We start from the raw sequence: 27504 nt of genomic DNA on the forward strand, positions 1-27504 counted from the left end.
TCTCATACAGCACAAGCTGTGGGTGGGGATGGAAGCAGTCTAAGGCCACGTCACTCACACTGCCACTGCTCTGTTTCTATTTTGCAAATCATCTGTCACTGGTCTACAAAATCTTGCTCAATTCTCCTGTACAGTACAAACCCTGAACATCTTTCATGCTGCAGTAAATTTTATCATTTAATGCTGATTGCTGAGGTGGCATTGTTGCAGGAACACCTATTTCTGAAATAAAACTGAGGTTACATCCTCAATGCCCCTTACGAGAACCTCTCTTTAGCAGTAAGTTGTTACAGGTCACAGTCTCTACCAACAAATGAAAACATTTAAAATTAATATTCTAGGACAAATGCATATCTGTATTAATGAGGCAGGTCACTTCCACGACTTCTGATCAGTGAGAAATGCCACAACTACTGAGGTATGAGGAAAACACTGTATTGTACACTCTGAGCCTAAGCAGCAGCTGAAGAAACTCCATGCTTTCACCCAAGAAATGAACACTACTGGACATGGGCAGGAATGATGAAGTCATCCAGACCTGCACACACAGGTACTGTCAGTGATTTCAAGCCATTAAGGCACCTGCCAAGACATGATTTCTTACTGTCAACACTTTCCCCACAGTTCTTCCTGTGCTGTAGGACTTCAGCTATTATTCCCATGCCACCTGTGATTACTCTGTTCCTCTCTGTCACCCCCAGTAGCCAGTGCTCCCTCAAAACAAGGTACTTCTCTACTTTACCACGCCATTACTAGAAAACAGAAGCAAGAGGGCTGCTCAGGCTGACTTCTTCCCCAAGTGGCAGTCTCTATACCAACAGCAATAAAGCACTTGCTGCCCTATTTTTCTGACTTCTCTTCCCCAGGGCTTAGGGAGGGCAAGACCTTAATGCTATCCAGGAACAGCTGCTTCAGGAAACATAGGGGAGTTTTAAACATGCCATGTCTACTTTATATATTTTAGAGGTAGAGCGCACTGCTAAAGACATCGTTTCTTGTGCTGTTTTGTAATTTGTATAAAAAATTTGACTGCCTAAGGTCAGTCTCTACATCTCAGGTCAGAAACCGACCTGACAGGTGCCAATACTATAAAAAATGTATGAGGAAAATGCTCTTGGATGTATGCAAAAGCAACAGCCTGGGAGAACATGCTGTGCTGCTGCTCACCTGCCCAGTGCTACTACCCAGAGCTCCTGGAGATTTCCTCCTCCTAGGGATACATGCTGAAGGACTATAAACAAGAAAAAAGCATCTCATGCCACACATGCAGTACCTGTGCTTACAGTACTGTGTATGATATTTATGTATGCATATGGTAACAATACTGACCCAAGTTTTCTCTCATTAAATCTGCAACCTCAAGAGTCAAAATACTCACTCTGAAATCACCAGAATGAAGGGCAGCATGCCATAAAATGGCCTCTATTTGCTGCGAAGTTAGATAAATATGAACTGCTGCAAGCTACAAAACTGAAGCACTGGAACAGGTCAGCAAGTGAGACAGAGATCTCCTTTGCTGGAAGCTCTCATGAAGTCTGACGTCAGTCATGTTTACCCCATCTAAACTGCGAGCAGTCCACACAGCCTCCTGAAGTCCTCTTCCTAGTCCCGCTCTTTCTGCCAAAGCACGCTGCAAAACAAGTTTTCCAATACCGTGGTGCGGAGCAGGCGTGTGTTTCCAGCATCCCTAAGATCCCCAAGAAGGTCTGGGCTACCGACCTCCTTCTGCGCCGTAGCAGCTCAGAACACGAGGCTGTGAGCTGCAGGCGCTCCGATGTAATGTGTCCTGCCGCACACGTGATGCTACAATTAAAGTGCTGTCACAACTCTGAGCCTGCATCGCAACATCACTCGGGAGGGGCTGAGGACCAACACGGGAGGGGCTGAGGACCAAAACACGACCACATCCCATGGTTGGGGGCACAGCGAAGTGGGCACAGCGAGCAGCAAGGCGTGCAATCACCGTGCAAGTGCAGCAGAGTGAGGCACAACACAGAAGCATGCAGATTTAAACCCAAACAAGCACTGCGCAACACTTCATCCTGCAATACTTACTGAAAGCAGCACTTTGTCACATGTGCGCATCCACGCAACGGCTGGGGGTCCCGGACCCCTCGTAGTCCCTCTACCTGCTTCCAGGTAAATAATGTGACAACACCTGGCACCAGAGGACTGACCTGGGAGTCTACAAGGCATCGGCGGAGGCTCCAGCCAGCATCTGGCGCAGACCCCGCAGCAGGGGCGGGCAGAGCAGGCTCCCCCCAGACCTGCTTGTCGTCTCTCGCATCCTCGCAGCCAGCTGGAGCCCCGCCGTCCTGTCGCAGCGCCGGCGGGTCTCAGCGGTGCCACCCCCGCGCCCCGGCGGCCGCAGCGGACGGGCTAATGCTGGCCGGGATAATGCTGGCCGGCATCGCTGGGGCTCGGGGCGGCCCGGCCGGCCGCGGCGGAGAACGAGCCCGGGCGCCGTTCAGCGGCCGCGAGCATCGCGGCCCGAGCGCTGGGGCGCGGGACCGGCGCCGCCTCAGAGCCCGCGGCGGATCGCGGCCGGTCCACGGCTGCCGCCCGCCCCCCGGCTCGCCCTGCGCCGAGACAAACACCCCGGAGCCGGCGGCCAGCGAAGGCAGCGGCGTCCCGGGCGGAGGGTCAGGCAGCGGCTGGGAATCGGCGGCCGTCCCCGGTCACCCCGGGCGCGCCCACGGAGCCATCGCCGCGCCCGACACTGTCTCACACCAAGTCCCGGACGGCCGGCACCTGCCGCGGGGCACTTCGCAAGGGGGAGCGCCGAGACCGCGCCGCAGGGCGCTCCGGCTGCCCGGGCGGAGAGCAGCGGCGCTGGGTCCCGCCGCCGCCCTCAGCCCACGCCGGGGCCCCGCGCCGCCGCCATGGGGCGGGCCCTGCCCCGCTCCCGCTCCGCTCCGCGCCCGCCGCCGGGCCCGCCCCGCCCTGACGTCACCGGGCCCCATTGGCGGCCGCCGCCGTGTTTACAGCGGCCCCGCAGCGGGCACCGAGCGCCCGCCGCACACGAGCGAGTCAGCCCGGGACGCGCCGTCCCTGGGTCACCTTCCCGCTCATGCCACGGCTCTCCTCATTTCGCTACGCACACAGTATCTGTACTTTCACTTATTGCTCTAATAAGGCAAACCTGCGAGGCGGTAAAACCGGACAGTTTCGGAGACTGCGGTCCCACGATCCACGGAGGAAGCACAGGCCCCCGGGCAGACTGCTCGGGGCAGCAGGGCACCCTCTGTCATCGGCCTGAGAACAGACACGGCTTCCCAGAGGAATCCCATGTCTGACCATGAAGTCAGGCTGGCTCAGAAGACAACACTCAGCATAGGAAATGAAATACTCCTTGCCTCAATTCAACCACATTACGATCAAAATGGAAAAGGACAGTCTGGGAAATGCAGTCAGAGCAGTAGGAGACTGGTTTCCTGAAACAGTGTTCTTGATAATAGTATGTGAAAGGAAAAAAACCACCAAACACATCTCAGCGGGAATATAAACAGAACTGACAAAGGCTCCACACTGCACAGGAGTCAGTACAGAGGAGGATGAATAGAAAATTAAGGAATTTACTAGATAGCTCCTGTCAAAGGACAAGGTATCTGTGTCCTCTACCAATGCTCACACATCCCTGCAAGCTACCACAGCCTTTTAACATTCATCCCTCTTCCCAGAGAGAACCCAAATAGATAATCTTTCATGCTAACATCCAAGGTGTAAACACCAGTCACCTTTACCCAGATGGAAAGAGGAATGAAAAACTGTGAATACTGTTTGTAACACAGACTTTTTTCCTATGGAAAGTCTCTTACAGCTGCAAAACATTCACTGATACTGAACACATCTCTCCTACCTGACTCTGGTGTCCTGCATCTCTCCACAGGGTAAGAAGGGCATCTGGTCCCACTAAACAGAACATGCCATGGGTTTTGATAATGAACATTACCACTGTACAGGGATCATGTACCTGTCAACCTGTGGAATGCCACAGGTAGCACACACAGGCTGTTTGTTCACAGATGATTCCACGCTGAAGTGAAAGTTTGGATACCACTGCTATGGTCTTGTCACGCTAACACAAATGAGCCACCAAGCCCCACCCCCCCGAGTCTTTTTATGTTTTCCAGCTGGGAAAGACAGCCAGATCATACACTGAGAGCCCAGCAGTAGCTGAGGTGCTGCCTGTCAGGTGCTCCTGTGTCAGTGCCACTAGCACTCAGTGCCAGTCACACCCCATCCAACCCGTACACACTTGACTCATCAGTACACACATGGCCTGCCCCTGTTTTTAGGTTCTGTCCTCTTTCCTGCAGATGTGTAATGCCAACAGCACTCATAGCCATTTCCCTGGAATTTCTGATCACATCCTGTGCCAAGGAAACACCATCTCTACAGACATTTTATGAAACCAGCAAAGGCTTCTGCAGAGGGCAAACACAACATGCTTTCCATTGGGAATCTGTATTGAAATGCCTTTATAATTTGTTATGCATCTGCCATGAGATCATCTCTGCCCTTCAGTTCAGCCTTCAGTTCTCCAAGCCTCATTTGCTTTTTGTTTTTTCTTAAAAGAACCTTTCTACAGACAGTGAATGGGAAGTGAGATCAAATGGCTACAAAAGCACACAATGGCTTCTGAGAACTGAGTTTTACATAAAAAACAGAAAAGGCTGCCAAGTTTATCAGCAGAGATCAGGATCACATGAGAGTGCTTCCTTTATGAGAAAAAGGTTTGCTTTGAAAATAATGAATACCACTATTCAAATTAAGTAGAAAAAATGCAAGAACATCAGCAGCTGGTGTCAACTGTCCATTTGTAAAAGACCTAACTCACCCATGGTGTGAAATAAGGAAAACTCAGAATAAAACAAGTATCTCTGTATAGTTCAGAAAAGGGTTCACAATCCTTCATGGCACAACAGACACTGATGAAAGAAGGAGCCCTTCAGAGGATGGCACAGAACAGGCTGCCTTCAGACTCCTTCTCTGCCCATTCCTACACTTGGCTCAATGCCTAGAAGCAGAAGCATGGTGAGAGATGGTCTCACAACTCTTCCCAGTCATTAGCAGGACTGTTCCCTGATCCCAAAGGCCAGTACTTGTCCTGTGCTTTAAAAAATAGTGATTTTTGTCATAATGTAACTGAAAACATAGAGTTCACATATAGAGTGATTTTGACTTTATTTTAAAGAAATCTGTGGAAGGGAATTGTTTATCTAAACTTAGATGAGATGGAAAGTGCTTGTTTTTTTCCTAGGGTGTTCCTGGGGTATGGCTGTTAGCTCTATTCTCTCTGGCACTGGTCATTCTATCTGGAATCATGAACTGTTTTAACAATGCAGTGCAAAGGAACTCAGAGTGTTCCACTGAGTTAATTAAAAGGAATTTTAAAATTCTTGTCAATATTTTGTGACTACAAATATTCCTCGAAAATCTTCCCTCAAGACTACGTAACAATCAGTAGGGCAAGGATTTTAAGCAGGGAAGTTAAAGCAAACACAGAAGTCAGGGATTTGTGTATTCATTCAATTGATAGAATCAACTCACATTAGTTTTCACCTTGGCTAGCTAAGCTAACATTTGTTCTCCAGCAGTGAATGAGAAGATGTAGCTGGTCCTTTAAATAACAGTGTAATTTCCTCCCTTTGGAGCACTGTGCATCAAGGCAGAGGCTTCTGATAAATCATGGTTAGTATAATTATTCAGTCTTTTTCCCTGAAGGGCCTCTGCAATGCAGCGGTCCTCTTACTTTTTTTTTCCCCTCCCTGTTAGCAATGCCCTAGTTTGTTCGCTGCTGCAGTCCCCCTCCCTTCCACCATCACCACAGCATAACAACCTCTAATTGAGAGCTGGGCTGCTAACCAAGAGCACCCAGAGAAACTGCAGGGACACCCGAGCACTCACAGCCACCTTCTCAGCTCCCCCGAGTTCAGCAGCACTGGGGAACTGTCAAACAAGGGATTCAAAACCTACCCGCTTGGCGTGCCAGCCCTGGAGAGATTGCTGAGTATCAATCACCATCACACCCTATCAGCTGCACTCCACAGACAGCAGGAGGCCCTGGCAGCAGATGAAAAGCACCTACAGACTCTCACAATACTCTCAAGTCAAGCAAATTCGATTCTGATGCTGAACGTAAGAGGTAGTGCACCTCCTTGTTAAGAGCCAGTTCTATTTCTGTTTGCAACCGTGCCTCTGCAGCCACACCACAAACCTCTCTTCACTCTGCAATACCCACAGGGCTCTGTCTCCATGCTGCTCTTTTGAAGTGGTACCATCCCAGCTTCTTTAGCATGTCCCTCTTGTGCCTTACTATCTCCTCATTTTCTGCTTAAATAACACACATTTTTCTAGGCAAGCTCAAGTTTCAGAGTTCTCAGGAAAGACAATTCCAGGGTAAATGCTTCTCTCCTAGAAACTGGGCAGTAGGATCAGCTTTCTATTCAGACAAAAAACCCCACCCCTTTGTCACCCTCTATAAAAGGCAGAAACATTTTGTTCACAGCAAGAGGACTAATAAGACTTTTCAATGAGAGGACTTTGATTAACATTGCCACAGCCCCTCCTATAACGACAAACTTTCCCTCTGCATCCCTCCCCAAGAGGACCTGCTCTGTCATTCACAGTTCTACATTTGGTCTGCTTTCTTAAGGAATATCCCACATGTCTTACCATCCAAGGACAGCCAGTCATGCTGGGAGGAAGGCAGGGTTGGCAGAGCTCTGGCTTTATATTCAAACACCACAGAATTAGAGATGATCTGATTGTTGAAGGCAACTTGCAAAGTCACAAGCCCAGTGTCATGAGCTAAAAGGAAAGTACATGTTGTGAGACAGAGAACTCTCTGCAGAAACCCCCAGCTAGGAATTAACCCATGTGCTAAATATTGGGCTGAGAGAAGGTGAAGAGACGGGGTGCTGAACAGTATTTTTGTGACTGGACAATTCAAAAGTCCAAAATACCAGTTGGTATATTCAAACATGGAGATTTTAAGAGTCATCTAATGGGTTATTCTGGAAAAAGGCAGAATCACTGAGCAGCCTCACTGCATTTCCAGTGTCAAACTGGGGCCTAGCAATGAAACCAAGTTATTCTGCATCCACTTGAAGTCATATACTGAGGGCCATCACTACTGATAATCTCTGTGGGGAGCTTGAGGTGTTCTCCTGTAAGTAGCAAAGGGCAAAACATAGGCAAATTGAGCCAGCAGAGCAGTGAGTGCACCGCTGAGAAACAGCTACTCTTTAACCTGCTCTTTCAAAACAAAAGGAATGCTTAGAATTATTTTAAATTACTTCAAATAATTATTTTAAAGTTAATTCAGAGATTCTAAATAGTGTTTGTTGTGATGTATCAAAATGCCAAATTGTTGTTCTCACACTAAACGGGTGAAACAAAAAGGAAAATCTTCTCGATGCCAATGCACTTTTGTACAAGTATATGACATGATGAGGCTCCGAAACCCCCAGATGTAGGAGAGCCGTGCTCCTTACCTGGGCAGTAGCAGCGCAGTACCCCTGGCTGAATTAAAGATGCAGGCACTGAGATCTGATCAAACAGACAGCTGTAATTATTGCTGGCTTCCTGCCACGGGCCGGTTATCAGGACTTTTACTCCTCCCTGTGAGGAAAAAACGGAGAGACCCAAGCGTGACAGGAGAGGCCAGGGCGGGGAGCAGCGCGGCCGGACGCGCCCGCCGCCCCTTCCCCGCGGCCGTGCTGCCCTCGGGCGGCCGCCGCCGGCAGCGACACGGCCGGGCACGGGCGCGGCAGCCCGGGGCCGCCCGGTGCCGCTCTCAGCCCGGTGCCGCTCCAGCCCGGTTCCGCTCCCTGCCCGGTGCCGCTTCCTGCCTGGTGCCGCCTCAGCCCGGTGCTGTCCCCTGCCCCGTGCCGCCTCAGCCCGGTGCCGTTTCCAGCCCGGTTCCGCCCCAGCCCGGTGCCGCCTCTGCCCCGTGCTGCTCCCTGCCCGGTGCCGCTCTCAGCCTGGTGCCGCCTCAGCCCGGTGCCGCCTCAGCCCGGTGCTGCTCCCTTCCCGGTGCTGCTCTCAGCCCCGTGCCGCCCCAGCCCGGTACTTCTCCCTGCTCGGTGCAGCCCCAGCCCGGTGCTGCTCCCTGTCCGGTGCCGCTCCCTGCCCGGTGCTGCTCTCAGCCCGGTGCCGCTCCCAGCCCGGTGCCGCCCCTCCCGGTACCGGCCCGGGCCTGCCGAGCTCGCCCCCCGGCAGCCCCTCGGCGAAGGCCGCGAATGTCCGGGCGCGATCCCATCACCCTCGAGGGGCCGCATCCCCCCGGGAACCGGCCAGCGCTGCGGGGACACGGAGACCGGCCCGGAGCACTTATTGCACACCCCCGTACACACACAACAGTGCTCGAAGGCCGGGCCTATGGAAACAAACACCCCCCACCACCTTTTTTTTTTTTTTTTTTTAAATTCAAAATAACCTTCTCTTCCCATTAGTGGCTCAAACAGTCTCATTCCTTCACAGCGGCAAGCTCTGTGCTGCTGCCATTTTCAGCTTATGGGGCATGTGACTGGTTCTGGAAGTCAGTGAGATGGAGGGAAAGGCTGAACTCATTAAGACTGTTCAGGCCTTGAATTATTCTCCTGGGAACATCAGTGACAAATGTAAGGAACAGCTCCAGTTTGCAAATACTACTGCTCTACTGGGCCTAGGTAGCACCACGAAGCCATCATGTGGAGAAGACTTGGATTTCAATGAAACAATACCTTTCTGTTCAGATGCTTCCTAAGTGAAGAAAGGGCCCTGTCAGGATAATGAAGCGCTTAATTAAAAGTACACCTCAGACATGCAAGCGGCCTTGAATGCTCTGACTTGGAGAGAAATATTTTAAAAGGCCTTTTCAAAGCTTTAACAAAACAGTTCCCTTATTAACAAAGCAACGCAAGATAAAGCAGTAAACATGAGTGAGTAAAAGCCCTGGACTTACCTCAGGGTAAGACCATTCTGGTGAATAATCTGTCACCATGAACAAGCGCCCACTCTGCTGCAGCAACCCCAGCGTGCCTTGTGCCGCAGCTGCCGAGACCACCTCAGCCACGTGCATGTACGCCATGGTGCTGGCTCCGTTCTCCGTGCTGCTGAGCTGCATGTTGGCTTGCTGAGGGCTGCAGCAAGGAATGCACATCTCGGCCTGGTTGTACGTCGCTCTGTTACTGTCTTCAGGCTGAGACAGTCCAGCACTGTCACCTGACACCAGCTGGTGTCCGTACAGAGCATTGCTCCCACCTTCTACCGATATGAAATCGTTAATTAGATCAGAAAACTGGTTGCTGAAGGAGATGTCAAAGTGGTCTAAGTTAAGCTCCATGTTGGAGGAGTTATTTAAGCTGGGATGGGCCACAGGATAGAGTCCTTGTACCATGTTTCCTTGGAGAATAGGGAGGTTGTTTCCATTCCTGATACCCCCGTTGGCCTCAGGCTGCAAGTAGTGTTCTGTGTTGCAGGCTTGAAGATCCCCTGATTTAAGTAGATTTTCATTTCCTTCTGCCTGCTGGGAGGTCTCCATGGGAACTTCAGCTTCTGCAGTCATAGCCTGGAAGTTTGCTTGGAACTGCATGAGCTGGAGAGAAGAGGTGGACTCTATTCTGGTTTCCACTGTGCCGTTACAGTTGGACGTGGTTTGGGACGAGGACTCTGTTTTCACATTGGAGATTCCTAACGTGTTCACAAATGAGCTACCTGTGTCATTCAAATTGTTGTGAGTGTTTTGTTCAAGGGGAAGAGGTTTGCTGGCATCCTGCAGAAAGAAGCTGGGGGAAGGGGTCTGATGGACGTGAGGGCTCTGGACGGTCTGATTGAAGCTGGAAGAATAGTCCTTGTTGGAGTCAATGGCACTGAAGTCCATCTGCTCCAGGGTGGTACTTGGGCTCAGACCTCCTCCAGATGGAAGTAAACCTGAACCAGTACTGAGTGTGAGAGTGTTAGATGCAGAAGTGGAGGAAAATGCTTCTTTGGACATCTGTTGTTCAAAAGATGTGTCCTCAGTTTTAATTTCTTTTGTGAGGGTTGTATTGAAGTTGAAGCTACGTTCTGTTGTGGGTGACTGCCTTATGTTGGTATTGATGCTGTCACTTTTCATACCTCCTCCACCATACGTCTGCCCTTGCTTGGGATTGTTAAGAAAACAGTCTGGGTCAAAATTCATGGTGGTTTCTGGAATTTTCCTATTTCCTTCTAAAGTTGTGGAGAGCACAAGTTCCTCAGAGACAGTGCTGGGTAGCATCGACAAGCTCTCTGAACTGCCAGTTGTTGGAAAAGCAAACTTGTGTCCATCTGAACTCACAGCAAGTACCAGTCCTTGTGCAGCTGCATCTGAGGACAGAAGGTGCTGATTTGGGCCAGATGTGGGTGACATCGTGTACACAGCTTCACTGGTGACTTCTGACATAAACACGGTGGCACTTTGTGACAAACTTCCCATAACTGACGCTACAGCCATACTGGACACACCAGTGACAGCTGGGCTATCTGCCATATCTGGGTCGCTGTTTAACCCACTGCTGATGGACACAGGAGAATTCTGGGTTGTGTCAGGGACTTCCACCTGGTTGGTGGAAGAAACCTCAGTGCTGTTTTGATGGAGCAACACTGGTTTCGCCACTTTGCCGTTCCTCTTCTCTCGGCTGGAGGCCTTGCCATGACTGTGCTCGTTCTTGCCTTCAGAGACATCGTTATTTTGTACCTCTGAATGAGTGCTGTACCCACCTGTCCTTGGTTCAACCTTTGGTGATATGATGCGGTGTTTGGCACTGTTACACTTGTGATGCACACTGCTTCCTGCCCCTGTGCCAGAAAACAACAGTATTTGCTGTTCAGTAAATACAAAATTAGATCAATGCTAGTTGTGTATCTCGTGCCTGTAGCAAGGGACAGCTATGCTTGTGCATACATGTTAGACAGTAACTGAGTACACACATGAGAGAGCAGCAGAGATCTTGGAAATAAAACAAATTTCTCATCAGTGCTAGAAGTACAGGTCCTGTCTAATGTACAGATCCACTGCATGGAATAACAGCAACCTCACAGCAAGCACATAGGGACCCCTACCCTCACCCCATGTAGCACCTGCCCCCTTCCTCCCTGCCCCAATCAAAGGGGAATTGGCATCTGTGACAAGTTTCAGAGTTATTTAAATGTGCCTAATCTCAGTGCAAAGTCTGCAGAGCAAGTGCTGCTGCTGTCAGCTGTGGCACAGGGCCCTGTTCCCTCTGCCCCATGGACAAGTCCTCAGCCCCTGGAGCACGGATGCTCAGGTGGGGCTGGGAAGTTTGACAGCCACTCTTGGGGCATGGATGCTGAGCAGTAAACTGGAGGTGACTGATGCCACATCATGCCCCTGTTCCTGGCATCACCCTGCTGCCTAGACTGTAGTCCACATCATTGTGTCATCACTGTGTCTTACAGTTGCCAGTCAAATTATTAAAGAAGTAACCCATTAGCCATACAAAGCATTCTCGCTCTCCCAAAAGGCTGGTGATGTGTTTGTCTGACTCTCAGCCATTCCTGTGCTGACAGACACCCCGAATTCTGAGAGGAGCACACAGAGCACACAGCCAGCACGGGAGCTGCTGAAGAATGTTCAAGCAAGGGCCACCAGAAGAAAATTCTCCACGAATTAAACCAGCCAGCACATTACTGGTCTGTAAAGGTAACATCACCTGCATTCCTGAGAGCTTGTAATCAGGCAGGATGAAGTAAACAATTCTGTCTTAAAGGCACCTTAGTCACAAACTCTGGTGCAGGGACTGCTTTTGCTGTTTAAAGAACAACAGCCCATGAATTTTTGATTGTTTCTTTCCTTAATTGATTAATTTTCCCTGGCATGAGGTAACAACATTAATTACAGAACTGTAGAATGACTGAAGGGGGAAGAAGCCTCATCACTATAGCTCATGACTACAATTATAAATGCCATCTTCTGGGCAACATAAAACATTTTTGTAGCCACCACAATTTGCTGAATCTTTTGTTGCTTGCCCTTGAAGAGGAACTTCTCTATTATGTGTTCAAGATTTGAATGAGGTCACTTAAAGTAGTTCAAGACAGTGCTTTTGAGACTAAATACAATATTAAATCTCTCTATTCTCCTAGGTATAGAAATGAACAGGAACAAGGGAAAGACTTTCATGCTGCTGTATTTGTGGATGACAGTAAGGGATTGGGAATGTGGGTGTCAATGTGCAAGCCAGTTACAAAACAAAGCAATACTGTTGTGTTAAAAAGCACTGAGCAGACTTAGCACAAGACAAAACATCAAAGGGAAGAATAAAAGGATTCATGTTCAGATCTGCAAGCCTGGATCAAATGCTGAGCCTTAAGGGTGAATTTTAATCCAAACTCAGGTATTTCAGAGGTCATCATTCTTATTTAAGTCTTGATTGTATAATACAACTGCTCAAGAAAAGAAGAAAAAAATAACCCTTTGAAGCACTGACAACTTTCCTTTCTAAGCTTTGCTAAAGACTAGTTAATGTGTCATATACTTTATTTGACCAAAGTGCTAGAAAGGAGCAGATGAGTTGGAAAGTGAATCACTTAGCTTTCCACTGTCTGTGGGAAATGCTAACACCAAGGATGCTGTTTCTTGCTGCTGTAGTGTCATCCAAAACAAGGTCATCTCCTTTAACAAGAAAGAGATCTGTATTTTCATGATACCTAAATAAGACCTGTCTTATCTCAGTGATACCTTGCAATTTACCACCTGAACTCTTTTCCAAAAAAGTGAGCTGCAGGGCAAGGAATTCAGAGGGTGAAGCTGGAAGAACATTAGATTTTGAGGCTTTGGTAACAGAGTTTTGCACATGTAGAAGAGAATGTACCTTTTTGAGCAGCTCATGTATGGACTGCGTTTATTAGAAAACACTGACATTTTCCCCAGAAGTTCCAGCTGCATCTTTTTATGCTCAAGACTTCTCCTGTCAGCTCTTGAGTCCATTGTGTCCCAGTGTTTCACGAGACAGCATTTTTATCACCTCAGTACTAAAAGCCTTGCTCCCAGACTGGATGAAGCTGAGTCACTCTGTGCCCTCCCAAGGTACTCACCCAAGGTACCAGTGCAGAGACAGTTGTGTGTCCGAGGCTGGGGCTTGGTCTGGTGGCTGTCAAGGATCTGCTGCACGAGCTGCTCCACTGAGAACCCTGAACTGCTGTTGCCATTGCTGCATGTCCACTTGATGCCATGAACTGCAAAGACAGCAGTAAAATTTCCCATCAGAAACTGCAAAATCATGCCAAAACCATCAAAAGTCACTCCAAATTACCAGCAAAAATCCAGTCCTACTGCTTTCTGTCAGAACTGAAAGGAGACCTATAAGAAGCAACAGTAATGAATATTGGTTTACTATTCTCTGCTCCTTGGTATCAACAGGCTTCCAAAGGCAATTCCTGAGTTAGGTATATATAGAGGAAAAACTCCTCAGCAGAGTACCTGGCTCTATTTCAGTCTGCTGCTAACAGGAACTCTGCACCTGCAACAACTCTCTGTAGTACCAGCAACCTTCACTGAAAGCCCAAAACCAACAAAAGACTTGGTTCCATTGAAGTAAAGCAGTATAATCCCAAGAGCGTTTTGGAATCTTTTTCTGTCTAATATAAAAACAAAATCAGCCTTGTAGTAAAATCAGCAGCCAAAAGTACACCAGAGTAACAGCAAATGCAAACCTTCTGCCAGGTCTTCATTGTCAGATCCTGGGTGGCAGCAGTGAAGGCTGATTCATTTTTTGGGAGTGACTAACAGACACTGTGTGAGTTCCTCTTCAGACTTGGATGACCTTTTAGTGATTTGGGAAAACGGACAGGTGGGTGATGTTACAGAACAGGTTGCAAACTGAAGCTCTTTTCTTGGGAAGTCTCTGGGCCTGTTAACTATTTAAATAAGAATGCTAGACTGCATGCAGATACATGATTTGAATAAAGACTCCCTCTCAGAATATTTTAGTTGAAGAATTTCCTATAACAGTGATATTTGCAATCTGACTTACAATGGAAATGGCACTTATAAAATATTTTATCCATAATAACTGACTCAAAGCATCTTCTGTCTCTTTTAATGTCTCTCTGAGCAATTTATATGTGCATATTATTTATTTATCCTTTAAATGCACCACAGCTCATGTGCAGATTTTGGAAAGTGCTGATAAGTGACAACATAATTTCCAAGGTGTCCTCATGTCTGGCAGCTTCTTTCAGCAGAGTCTTTGCCATAGTCTGTCAAGGCACGTTCCTTGCATGTTGTGTTCTAAAATCCTTAAACCAGACTACACAAAATCAAAGCTGAAAGTCCCATGGACTTAGGCTTTGTAGTAAAGCCACAGATCCCTGCTTGGTGAAGGTCCCTGATGTGAAGGGGGGAAATCCTGGCAACAGCAGGCTGGGCTGATGCTCCTGTACAGCCACAGGCTGGGGCACAAGCCAAAAGCAGCACCATGCCAGGAGATCAGAAGCAAATGGAGGGATGTTTGTGACATCTAATGACTGTGGTCACAGGGGCAGCATATCCTGAGAACAGTCTTCTGTTCTTCTCTCTGATGCTGCTCACTGAGTGTGTCACACGCAGCTGGTGGAACAGAGCTCCTGGATCTGCTCTGTGAAGCAGTTTTATTGCTTTTTTGTTACCTGTTGCTGTATTGCCTCCTCACCCACTAATGTCATTTTGCCTAACAGCATCTCATCTTGGTCTAGTTCTATACTGCAGAATTCACATTGCTATTGGCCAGGCTGGATAACCTGCAGAAATACTGTAAATCAGGTTTACGAGGATTCTTCCCCATATCACTATTTAAAGTGCTGCAGATAGTTTTGCAATAAGTCCCTCTATGTTTGTTTGATGACCACATTTATTGTTATTGTGCCCAACAGATTTTGCTTCCTAGTATATTCACAGTTTTGGATTTCCTCTTAACACTCAGTCTCTGTTATTACATCTAAGTTAGACACGCTTGCCACTTCACTACCTCTGCTCACATTCATTTTATTATTGATACATTGTTCTGTCACCAGTGATATTATGTCTAATAAGTGATGTACAAATAGCAATTTTACAAAAAATACATCGTCAGTGAGATCAGAATGCAGTCAACTATTTTGGACGCTTTCAGCTATACAACACAAAGTTACTGAACTGCAATTATTATTGAGAAACTTTGCATTAGGTAATTTCTGGTTGCTTCAGAAATACTTTGCTGAAGAAATGAGCTGGTGTCCGTGTGCCTGGGTACAAAAAGTCTGTTTTACAGCAGGATGGCAGCACTGCTCCCTACTGCTGCTAAATCCTGGGATGAGCAGAGCATCAAGGGGGCAAGTTTGGGAAGTGAATCACAGCTCTGGTTTGTGTATTCATGATAATGGTTCTTAAGTCTGAATCAAGCTGTGAGCTAGAAACTAAGGCATAATGGACAGCTTTATAGCTGGGTACTTAGAGAACCATGCCTATTATTTTCAGGTCCTTCCAGCATAGCAAAGTCCCATTGAGGATCAATTGCTACTGAGGAAAGGTCCTTCTCTAGCCTTGCTCCAGCTGATCCCAAAGGGCTCCAGCTTCTGTCCACGTGGTGCCACTTTTTTTTTGGTACTTATGTTCCCCATATGCTATGAAGGTTATAAAATAAAAAGCCAGTGAAGGGTGACAGATTGCAAAAAAAGAATGTCTGGATGCTTAATGCAAATTATCCACTATCTTGGCACATCCAATATGCAGATTTTCTTCCTCCCTCTTTTAAAGAAAGACTCCTGTGCCTGGTGAATTGTTAGTACTGAATACCAAACACTATCAAGATGGCTTTTAACATGTCACGCTTGGCTTCCTGACACATAATGAATCAGCAGGAAAGGAGATTTCTATAGGGAAGAAAGTGCATTATGAAAGGAAGGCTAATAAAAAGCATACACACATACTCTTCCTGCTTCTTAGTGGTTCAAGAAGTGAAACCACTGTAGAACTATGTTTGATTAAATATAGCCATAATATAGGAACACAAAAGGGGAAAAAAAAAAAGTCTAAAGCTTAGCAGAAATTCTGGAAAGGATTTTAATCCAGATTCCCGTTCAGACTTCTACTGCATTTCTTGATAATTTAAAATGAAAGCTGTGAATTGCTTCAGCTCTTCCCTTTTCAGTGATGGCATTGGGACGGGGGGGGGTCCTAAAAGCTGCTGCATTACAGCAGCAACACATTACTCCTGCCACACACCCTGTGCACAGCGCCTGCAGCACCAGGCAGCACAGCCAGGCAGAGTTACTGGTGCTGCACTGGGTGCTCAAAGCAGAGAAGTGAGGCTGGGGAAGGTCCACAACTCAGAGTGCTAACGCTGCTGCAATCTTCTTTTACAAACTTGGGCTCTCACCTTTTTTGTCTTTCTTCCTTTTTGAAGAAAAGGCAATAAAAATGACCTTCTGATAGTGCCCAGCAGCTCCTGTTCATTAGCACTGCCAGGACCGTGACCACCATGAGCAAAGGAACGAAAGATGATCTGAATTACCAAAAAAAAGGCTGCTCAGAATCCAAGGGAAACTTGCACACAGAAACATATGATTCTTATATGTTTCTGTGTGCAAAGTTTCTTACACCACCTTGGCTATTTCTGCCTTCTGCTGCTGCTGCTGGTACTCAGTCCTTCACAATTTCCAGGCCTGCAGTCCTGCTGTCTTGCAGATATCTTCCTCCTCCCCGTCACCTGAACTCTACCTTACTGTCTCATCATCACTCCAGACCCAACACCATCAACAGATGTTTCCCTGTTTCTCTCCCTGTGGTTTCTCTACCCTAAGCAAAACTTGTCCCTAAAGTACCCTCCCACATTTAAATCCGATCACTTCACCCTTTCTGAATCCTCTTAGACATTTCTCTTTGCCACTTCAAGCATTTTACAATTCCTGGTTTTATTCCAAAGACGTTGCTCTTCCATACCACCTCCCCAGAACACAGCTGACACATACATGTACATGTACAGAACATTATGAAGCCATTCCCCATATCCTCCATGTGGCTCCTCTGCCCCAATTTGGTGAGTCTTTTGTCACTTCAGTAACAACAATGAGATCTCCCCCATGAAATTGGTATGTTGGATGGACTGATAGAGCTGGAATACCTAGAACCATCAAGGTTAGTTTTCTGTTTGCCTCTGCCTCCCGACGTATCTCGACAGCCTGCTGCAAGCCCTGGTGTCAGAAGTCTTGCCCTCAGCCCCTCCTGACCCACACAAAGTGCTTTAAAAATCCCCAAAGTGCTGCTGGGAGCGTGAGCGGGTCCTTTGTCCAGCTGCCCATCCTGCCTTGTGCCCACATCCCGCTCCTCCAGGCCTGACACCCAGAGGTGTTTCCATGGCGATGGTCAATTGGAAATGGCAGCCTTGCCCCTTCCATTTCCACTGCCTTTCTGTTGACACAAGTAAAGGCCCTGATCTGATTTCTCAGTTTGGCTGAAGGATATTTCCATTAGCTTTATCCTTTCGTACCCAGACGCCCACACACAGTTTAGCTTTGATTTTCCAGCCTTCCATTTCCACTCGTTACTGGTTGTGAAGGACGGGTTTACCTGAGCCTCACTGCTGGGGACAGCAGTGCCACCCCCTGAATGCTAATGTCCTGCACGGACTCACAGGCGCCTTTTGCTCGGAGCTGCTCTTTAAAGACATGTCTGCCTTCCAAAACAACACTTTTCCCTGAAAGACGCGGTGGGATGCTCACAGGGGCTGGGCAGACCTGCTGCCCAGCGTCCCTCGGATGGGGCCAGCAGGAGCGGACAGGACTCTTGGGAAGCCGCTGGGCGCAGCCCCCGGCGCGTTTGCAGCCCGTGTGTCCGAGGCTGCTCGCACGCGGAGCAGCAGAGAGGCAGCCACTTCTGCCGCTCGGCCTGTGTGGTCCTCGCCCTCCGCCGGCTGCGGCTCAAGGGCACCATCACCATCCTCCTCCTCCTCCTCCTCCTCCTCCTCCTCCTGCTGCTGCCAGGAGCGGCGGGAGAGGCGCCCGGCGGCCGCCAGGTGGCGCCAGCGGATAAGGAACGGGATAAGGGCCGGGATCAGCACCGGGACCGGGATAAGGGCCGGGATCAGCACCGGGACCGGGATAAGGGCCGGGATCGGGACCGGGATAAGGGCCGGGATCAGCACCGGGACCGGGATAAGGGCCGGGATCAGCACCGGGACCGGGACCGGGACGGGGATAAGGGCCGGGATCAGCACCGGGACTGGGACCGGGACGGGGATAAGGGCCGGGATCAGGACCGGGACCGGGATAAGGGCCGGGATCAGCACTGGGACCGGGATAAGGGCCGGGATCAGCACCGGGACCGGGACCGGGACGGGGATAAGGGCCGGGATCAGCACTGGGACCGGGATAAGGGCCGGGATCAGCACCGGGACCGGGACCGGGACGGGGATAAGGGCCGGGATCAGCACTGGGACCGGGACCGGGACGGGGATAAGGGCCGGGATCAGGACCGGGACCGGGATAAGGGCCGGGATCAGCACCGGGACTGGGACCGGGACGGGGATAAGGGCCGGGATCAGCACTGGGACCGGGATAAGGGCCGGGATCAGCACTGGGACCGGGATAAGGGCCGGGATCAGCACCGGGACCGGGATCAGCACCGGGACCGGGATAAGGGCCGGGATCGGGACTGGGATAAGGGCCGGGATCAGCACCAGATGCAGGACCACGTGTCCCGGGGTCCCAGACCCATACGAAGCCCAGCAAGGCCTCCCCATTTCTCTAGAGTAAATTAAAAAAAAAAAAAATTCCAATTTTGTTTGGTTTTTTGTTTTGTTTTTTGTTTTTGTTTTGTTTTTTTTTTTAGTAAGAATCTTGCTTGGCGTATTTGGGGGAAAAAAATTCCTCATAGAGGGCTTTGATCCTTTCCCAAGGCTCCCAGCCATCCTTCCCCAGGCCACATCTCCGTGGCACTGCCATGAAGATTTGGACTGACACCTTTGCAGATGCCCTAGGACTGAGACTGCCAGTCACTGCCAGTCTGCCAAGTGTTAACAGAGGAGATAAAATGCTAAGGAAGAACAGGAAACAAAGGCTGGCGTGCCTGTAGCCTCCTCAGAGAATCACAGAATCACTGGGTTGGAAGAGACCTTCAAGACCATGGAGTCCAACCTGTTCCTGACACCTCAGCTAAACCCTGGCACCCAGTGCCACATCCAGGCTTTGTTAAACACACCCAGGGATGGTGACTGCACCACCTCCCTGGGCAGCCATTCCAGAACTTTGTCACTCTTTCCATGAAAAACTTTTTCAGCAATTGCTGCATCTGGTTTAACGCCCAAGTTTTAGGGGACAGGAAACTATTTGGTTTAGGTTTCCTCAAGTTAGTTTCCATTTCTGCTAATGGTGGGTTCCTACCGGACTGCTGCCAGCACTCAGTGGGATTATTTCACTTTGGTGTCCCCAAACGCAGCTGAAAGGCACCAGCTGAAACACAGTTCCTAATTTTGTTCTTTCGGCAAAGTGGGACTGTCTATGGTAGGTGAAACTCGAGCACAAGTGAAACTGTTTCCCTACAGAGTGGCCCATGTAGGCACGGGAGGGATCAAGCTTCCTCTGGGGACATAAAGGCCACTGCAGATCTCAGAGGGAGAGGAAAAGTGTATTCCTGCATGAGCTGCACACCTGCAGGAGTGAAGGGGCTGGAGGAAGATGAGAAGCTGAGCAGGAGGCTGATGAGCAGGAGGCTGATGCTGGCCACACAGACAATGTGAGCAGGGGTACTCAAAGTCCAAGGGGTGGGTGGATGTAAGAACCTATCTAGCACCTTCTATCATGTTCTCTTTTTAATAAAAACTCAGACTGTTGCAGTAAAACTGGATGTCAGCATTACTGAACCCAATGTTTTTTTAAAGAATGCACAATGCTTTCTATGTGGTCAGCTGAGCTAAGCTGGCAAGCTTCAGTTTCCATTGAGGGTGGTACTTTGGAGCTCAAACAAACTGCTTGGGGAATTGTGAAATTCATCCCATGTAGCATTTTTGTACAAATGATCTTTTAAGATGAAATATAACCCCAACCCTTAAATAGAGTTACTGAAATTGAATATAAATTCAAGCCAAGGTAAAACTCCCAACAACTCAGTTCTTCAAACTGCATTAATTCCAATTGCTGCTGAGTTTTGTTCTGAGCTACAGGCGTTTGATGCCTTCTCCAGTGATGACAACGCAGGGATGCAGGTTGAGGTCACCTCCAGGAGGCCTGGTGGCTTCACTGACACAGAATTAGGGACTCTGGGAAAAGGCAAGAGCAGCCTTGACTGATGAGCACACATGGAATTTCCAGCTTGCCCAGCTGTGGCTGCGTGCAGGCAGCACAAACAGGAGCCCTCAGTTCCTATGCAGCAGGGAAATGCAAAAAGCTTTTCCTCTGAAAGGAAGATAGCTCTTAATTATAGTGGACCTGGAACAAGGATTGCAACGTAGCACCAGCTGTGAGCTTTTAAGTCATACTTTGCCAGCTGAAGGATGAGAGAGCCAAAAGGGGATGATTTGGAGAAACCCCCAACATGAGCTGGCCCACAATTTGCTGATCATATGGAGTTTATATACAGAATTCTGCTGTGATGGATTCTGCCACTGAATTTGCTTTTACCACCAGATGCCTCTAAGGACATCTGCTAATCTATTCAGAGAAATCTCAAAGCAAGACTGTAATGGGGCACAAGGGGGGGAGGAAATTGAAAGTTATGCCAAATTGAGACTCATTCTTCACACCAGGCATCCTGAAATGACTTACAGGTGTCTCGGACCACATTCCTGCAGAATTTTCATGGATTATAGCTATTTACTTTACACAAATGTACCCAAAAGCTGCATTCATACCAAAGCAACACACACACACACGACAACCCTTTTACTTGAGACACCCAGCTGAGCTGCTCCCAACAGCTGGATTATCCCAGCTCTGGCATCAGTGGAGGTGTCACAGCCTTCCCTGGGCTCCCTGACCTTGCTGACACTCTGAGACAAGGGGCCTCCTCTCCAAGCCTGCAAGGAGAAAGGAATCATCCTGTGGGAGGTCAGGAATGTGTAAGAGGCCTTCCAGGCTCACATGCTTCAGTCTTGAGGACTGCCAGGTTGAGGTCTGACAAGCCAACAGTGCTGGTCCAGAGAAGGCAGTCAGGGGGTCATGGACAGTGTGAAGGCAGTTGACAAATAGATTACAACTCCAAAGCCACGAAAGCTGAAGTCAGGCTGATTAATTAATTATTTACAGTCTCAACGCAGCTGGAGGTGTTGAGAAAACCTCAAATCCTTAGAGCATCTGCAGCATTTACCTTTCATGGATGTTCAGATGGGTTCATTTCAGTCTCTTAATTAGTTCACACAGCTATGTTAGAACAAGTTAATGCTCTTTCCACAAAGCTCTCAGAGCTCTATGGCCACTCCATAAAGGTGGGGTTTTAATCCATAATCAGCAGTGCAAGCACGGTGACAGGATGAGCAAGCACCACCCCTGCAGCCAGCCAAGAAGCTCTCTCTGGGTTCAGCAGTGTCCCTCAGGAGCAGGGCAGAAGTAATCTCAGACTTCAGCACCCTGCTCTGCTCAGGGGAGTGACAAGGCTGGCACCAGGGGCTGGTGCCTGAGGCTGCTGCACACTTGCTGAAGCCTGGACTGACTTTGGGATGATGCAGCAGGGAAGGAAAAGGGAGCTGAGCAAATTATGGATGCAAGAAATGTAAACAAACTCCCTGATCATCCCAGCCAGGGTCTCTCTGCATTTCAGGAAAAACAGTTTGATGTATTTGTCTAGCTTGGACTCCAGGACTGATGCTGCTCACCCTGCCAGCCATCTGCCACATTGCTCTTAGTTCTGCAGGCCAAGAGAACATTCTCCCACACTGACTGTCTGCTACCCTCCATTCTGACAGAAAAGCTTTAATACCTGACAGAGGTCAACAGCTTTAACACCTGACTTCAGCCCAGGCTGAGTAGGACTTAAACAGCACTTGTCAGTGAGTCAAGAGCTGGACACTGCCACCAACCTCTGACCAGGAGGAAGCATTTTCCCCAAAGAATCAGTATCAGCTTCTCTCCCTTAATCCTGAATGACATCAGTGGTCTGAAATGGGAACCTACCTGCAGGTACAGAGGCCTTGCACCTCTGCACACACCCTGGCTGCAATTACCACTAACGTGCCTTAAATGAGAAATTCTCATGGAAAACAGCAACCAAGAATACAAAATAATCAACAAAACCCCCACACAGCTTCCAAGCCCAGAGGAATAAAACACAACAAACCCCAAAACAGAGCAGGTAAAAGGGTGAGGCTGTCACTGCACCAGCGACACCATGCACAACACTTTGATTAAGCCATTGACAAATCTGCTTTAGGGCAGAGAAATTTGGAAACATCAGGCAATCAAACTGTGAAGTCTGTGAAAGAATGTGATTAATGCAAAAATGTGATGAAACTAATGTGCTTGGCTCCAGAATTTCATGGCACACCCTAAACTGGAACCAAATCTGATGGCTTCTTGGCGAGCAGTGCCCCTCTGTGTTCCCCAAACACGGTTATCCGTGTCCTCTTTGTTTTCTAGGTCTGATCAGAAAACAAAGCTTTTATTGTAGCTACATTTCTAAGGATGTGTTTCCCAGGATATGTACCCATAAAAAGAGACGTGTACATGCATATATACTCTGAATAATTGCGCAGAATTTCACTCTTCCCTCCTGAGACATAAAAGAGCCAAGTGTTATTAAATTTACGGCGAGTTCGTTGTAGTTTTCACATAATTTTCTTGATGCACTGCAGATTTTTTAACAGGCTGCTGCTTCCTTTCCTGTTTAATGCTAAGGTACTTGTCCAGTCTCAGCTATGCCAACATCCTGGATTTCTGTCTAGTTTATCAGCCCCAGGGGCAAATTTTCTCTCCTCCTCTGCCCTTCAGCTTTGTGCGGAAAAGGAATACAGGGGCCTGCAGAGTTCAGGATGCAACAAAGGACTGCAACTCAGATTACCAACACTGTGGTCAGCACAAGGCTGATCTTTCACGGACGGCAGACACACATCAGGATTCACTCCATGGCTGTGACCTCTAATTACAGGAGGCTGGGCATGACACCAGCATCCAGGCAGGGGCAGGGGGCAGGAACAGAAGCAGACCTGGTATTTGTTGACTCACATTTGGTATTGTGGCTTTTGCAGTTGATTTTCTCTTGGTTATGGGCCCACTTTATGCCTGATTTTTCATTGATTGCAAAAAGATGTTCATGTGCACATTGCAATGTGCTCTCCAGGGGAAGACACACAATATAACTGTGATGCAACGGAAAATATTATACACAAGGCAGATGCAGAGGGGTTCAAAGAACTGCCTGTCTGAGGGCAAACTTCCTCATCACTCTGCACACCTTCTCTAAGAAGCCTTCTCTTTAGGCTGCAAAGTTCAAAACTGTAGGAAATGATGCTCAGTTCAACACACTCAGTTCCATGGGGGCTGTAAGCTACAGCACCCCACTGTCACCTGACAATGACCACCCAAACAGGGAGTGCCTTTGGGGGAATCCACCTGCCCGTACCACACAGGCTCTTGGCAAGTGAGCAGGTGCCTACAAACAGCCCTAGAACATGCAAGAACATAGGTGCAATTTTCCCCCAGTGTGCAGAGGAGATCTCTTTGGGGACAGTCTGGGCAGCTCTCATACCATGCCTTCCAGAATTGTTTAGTTTTGGAAATAAAGTGCGTGCAGATGCAAGCTGAGTTGGATGGACAAATGATTCCTTCACAGGATGGTTGTTGGCTGTGAGACACACTGGACTCTAAATACACAGCAAAGAAGCAAAACCAGCTCCAGATACTCACACATTGGTTTGAGCTGCCCGATGAGCTCCTCTTTTGTCCACTTTGCCCATTCCTTCTTGTCGGTGTTTATGGAGCACAGGATGGGGCCGCACGGTTTCCCGCAGTCCTCGATGGCTGGCACGTTCAGGTAGTGCACCAACACAATGTCTGGGTTCTGCAGGGACACCAGAGCAAGAGTTATGTTGCTGAGGCCAGCACACTCTGCATCTACTTCCTAATTAAAACTGGGGCAGCAAGCATCATGAGCAGACCCCAGATTGTATGAGATTTCCTCAAATCCTTTAAAAGAGGAGTGGCTGACAGTTTGCACATGGCTTCCCCCATCCTGAGGGCCCTCTGCTTGCAACTCTCCTGCTCCACTGGTATGCTCAGCATGAACCTCTTTTCCAACCCTTGCAACACCAAATACCTGGAATATTCCTATGAACATCACTGATGATGAACACCAGGTAATATGCTTTGGTTTAAAGGACCTTTTGTTCATTTGAGACAATGCTTTCATCAGTCCTGGTCCACATCAGTCTTTTTTTGAATATACAGAAAGTCACCTGAGAACATCAGGAACAGCCACACTCTCCATACAGTGACAGAAAGGAGGCAGGAGCCGAGGAGGCTCACAAACAGTGTTACAGAGCACCCCAAACACGGGCTCTTTACAGGCAAGCCTGTAATTCCTTCTCTTTTGAAGATGTTTGCAAACTGCAGAGGGTTGGGACTGGAAAAGCCCTTGCAGGTCAGCTGCAGGAGGACAGAGCTGCCTGCTCCCGCAGGCTGATCCTGCAGCTGATCCCACAGCAGATCCTGCAGGTGGATCCCACAGCTGATCCCACAGCTGATCCCGCAGGCTGATCCTGCAACTGATCCCACAGCTGATCCTGCAGGTGGATCCCACAGCTGATCCCACAGCTGATCCCACAGGCTGATCCTGCAACCTGATCCTCGGCAGATCCTGCAACTGATCCCATAGCTGATCCTGCAGGTGGATTCCACAGCTGATCCCTCAGCTGATCCCACAGGTGGATCCCAGAGCAGATCCTGCAGGTGGATCCCACAGCTGATCCTGCAGCTGACCCCACAGCTGATCCCACAGCTGACCCCATTCCCCTCTCCCTTGCCAGGGCTGCAGGGACAGACCCTGCTCTGGTGCCCTGCAGTGCTGTCCCACCACGTGAGGCAGGAGCTGAGCTCTGTTACCACCCTGTGAGAAAATGAATCATCCTAACAGCAGCATCAACAACTCTACCAGTTCCCCAACAGCATCCCAGGGAGATTGTTCAATAGATAATAACAAGATTGAGGAGATGATTTCTTTCCCTTAAGTCATTTACTCCTAAGTTCGCAAACTTTAATGACTGCTTTGGAATTATTTATAAAAATAAATAGGATAATGGTGTAATTAAAACTCTAATGTTTCGTTAATGCTGTTAGAGCCCTGTTCCGAGGGGGAGTGGGAACACAACCACTCATCCACTTGCACAGGTTGTGCTGATGGGAGCACTTGCTCATGAAACCAGGGGAGAGCTGGAGCAGGACAGGAACACCTTCACCAAGGAAAGCTGAGGAGGGAAATTCTGGTGGGCAAAGCACAGCACTGAAGCCCAGCACGCTGGAGCTGCCCCCAGAGCAGCCCAGGGCAGGGGCAGGGTGGCACCCAGCACTACTGTGTGTGGGGTGACCACGACCCTGATGCACTCAGGCACATAATGGTGCTTGCAGCCCTCCATCCCAGTGGCTGGAGTAGCCTGGCAGTCTCCTCTGCTGCCACCACACACCATGGAAATTATCTGATTAAAACAGGGATTGTTTGTTCCACCAGCCTGCTCCACGTGGGGATTTTTCAGAGGAGCAGAAACACCAAACTGGAACAGTTCCAGCAGGTGGGGGCCGTGGGCAGCCAGCACAGGGCTGACCAGTGCTGGAGTGAAGGCATGGTCAGCTCCTCCAGAGCTCCACAACAGCTCATCCACAGGGGAAACTCTCATTTCAGCAACCACCTTTTGCTTCTTCTTCACTTCCCAGAGTCAGGCCCCTCCAAGGGGAAGTCTCCCTTCTCAGGGAGAATAATCACAAAAACCTTCTGCCTTACCAAAGCATGCTGGTTCGGTTCTCTTCTTCTATTTCTTTTTCTTTTAAAAGCAAAAATCAAAAGCCATTTCTGGCCACCTTCCAGCTGCTCTTCAGTTGCTCAGCCAAGGCAATCAGCTCAAGGCAAAATCTCACTGGCAGGGGCTCCCAAATCACCGATGACCACAGCTGAAGATAATTTTCTTTGGAAAAATAACTCTGAGCTGAAAGTTTTGCATTTGTACTCCCTGCTGGAAGGATGAAAGGAAGTAAATCATCCTCAGGTGTGAAGAGATCAGTGCATCTAATCTCAGCCACGGAATTACCCCCAAATTCAGCCACCTGCCCTGGATGGCAGGGGACATTTGTGTCAATTCTGTTGTTCAAACCTGTGAAGCCCCACACGTGGTGAAACCAGCAGAAGGGTGGGAGAAGGGGAGCATGGCCCTGGGATGCACAGGCAGCTCCTGTGCCCCACTCCCTCCCTGTTCACCCCCAAATTTAGAACAGGTTTTTTCTTTTTCAGCAGCTATTCATTCATGAGGTTTACTTTGTATTTCTGGAACAATCTGAAAGGCTGAAAGGGAAATCTCAGCTTTCTGGGAAGATAATTCACATCCATTGCTGTGGGGTGACAGGATTCATATTTGACAGATTATCACCTCCAAAAAAAAGCTAATATAAAGAGGTCCCATAAAAAGCTAATATAAAGAGTTTTCTGTGGTTTTAAGGAGCTACCATTACATGATGCTTTAGTACCCACAGGTGACTCAGGGACAGGTACTGGGAGTGCCTGTGTATCATCTGTATGTTATCTAAAAATCAAACCAGTGAATGAAACTATTCCCAGACACATGGATGACAGAATCTTCTACTACTTATAGCAGTGTCTTTCTGAATGTTTTTTTTTTCTGGATTTTCAAAGGTTTGAGAGCAAAATGTGAGATACCTGAAGAAAAAGGCACAAATACATAACACAGACACTGAAGTAATGGAATTTTTTCAGAGACCAAATGCTAGCTTTGGGCAGATTATTGGTTTGAATCCCAGCAATTTCTTTATCCTTGAACTAATTTCTAATTGAGGTCATGCTATGGAAGTCAACCTGGTGGCTGATGCCTTAGAACATATTAATCTTCCACACTAACTGTGAAAAAAAAAAAATCCACTGCCTTTGAGCACACAACCTACTGCCTTAATTTATCCAGAGCTGGGCATGTTTAATTAGGGAGAACGAGACAATTACCAGAGACATAGCACAGCCCTGGCACCTGAGCTGAAGCACTGGAGCACAGGGAGGAGAGTGGGACCCCAGAGCCAGACACAGAAGCAGTTGTTGTGCTGCAGAGCAGGACTCCTTCTGCTGGAAAATCCCTTGTAGCTAGCACAGCACCTCAAATTAACCTTGTCCCCTGTGGCTCCAGCTGACAAAAGGGCTGCTGGAACTTCTGGCCCTTCCATAGGAAGAGAAGATGCTTGGAGTCAGCCAGGCAGGGAGACACCGGTGCATGTGTGGTTTTAACTGCAGTTAAATCCTGACACATTTGCTCAGGATCTTGTGCCACTGGTCACTGTCCTTGCCTGGGCACAGGAGCTCTGGGTCCCCTCTGGGGTGGTGGCCAT

The 27504-nt window shown here is 48.7% G+C and overlaps 1 protein-coding gene across 5 annotated transcripts in view; it reads right to left on the reverse strand.

Annotated features, from left to right (window-relative positions):
* CAMTA1 (calmodulin binding transcription activator 1) overlaps positions 1-27504 on the reverse strand; it is a 239247-nt gene that overhangs the window by 33134 nt on the left and 178609 nt on the right. For 3 of the 5 annotated variants that reach the window (XM_041419802.1, XM_041419799.1, XM_041419798.1), the window contains 5 exons: positions 23818-23971; positions 13066-13206; positions 8951-10806; positions 7500-7626; positions 6679-6813 (listed from right to left, as the gene is read on the reverse strand). In XM_041419802.1, coding sequence (XP_041275736.1) covers positions 6679-6813; positions 7500-7626; positions 8951-10806; positions 13066-13206; positions 23818-23971 — 2413 coding nt within the window. Of the gene's footprint in view, positions 1-2055; positions 2066-2177; positions 2368-6678; positions 6814-7499; positions 7627-8950; positions 10807-13065; positions 13207-23817; positions 23972-27504 lie in introns of those variants that run through there. The other 2 variants (XM_041419800.1, XM_041419801.1) reach the window with 2 other exon arrangements.

The sequence above is a fragment of the Onychostruthus taczanowskii genome, unplaced genomic scaffold (assembly GCF_017590055.1).
Source record: "Onychostruthus taczanowskii isolate IOZ18803 unplaced genomic scaffold, ASM1759005v1 scaffold61, whole genome shotgun sequence".
Taxonomy (NCBI): Eukaryota; Metazoa; Chordata; class Aves; order Passeriformes; family Passeridae; genus Onychostruthus; species Onychostruthus taczanowskii.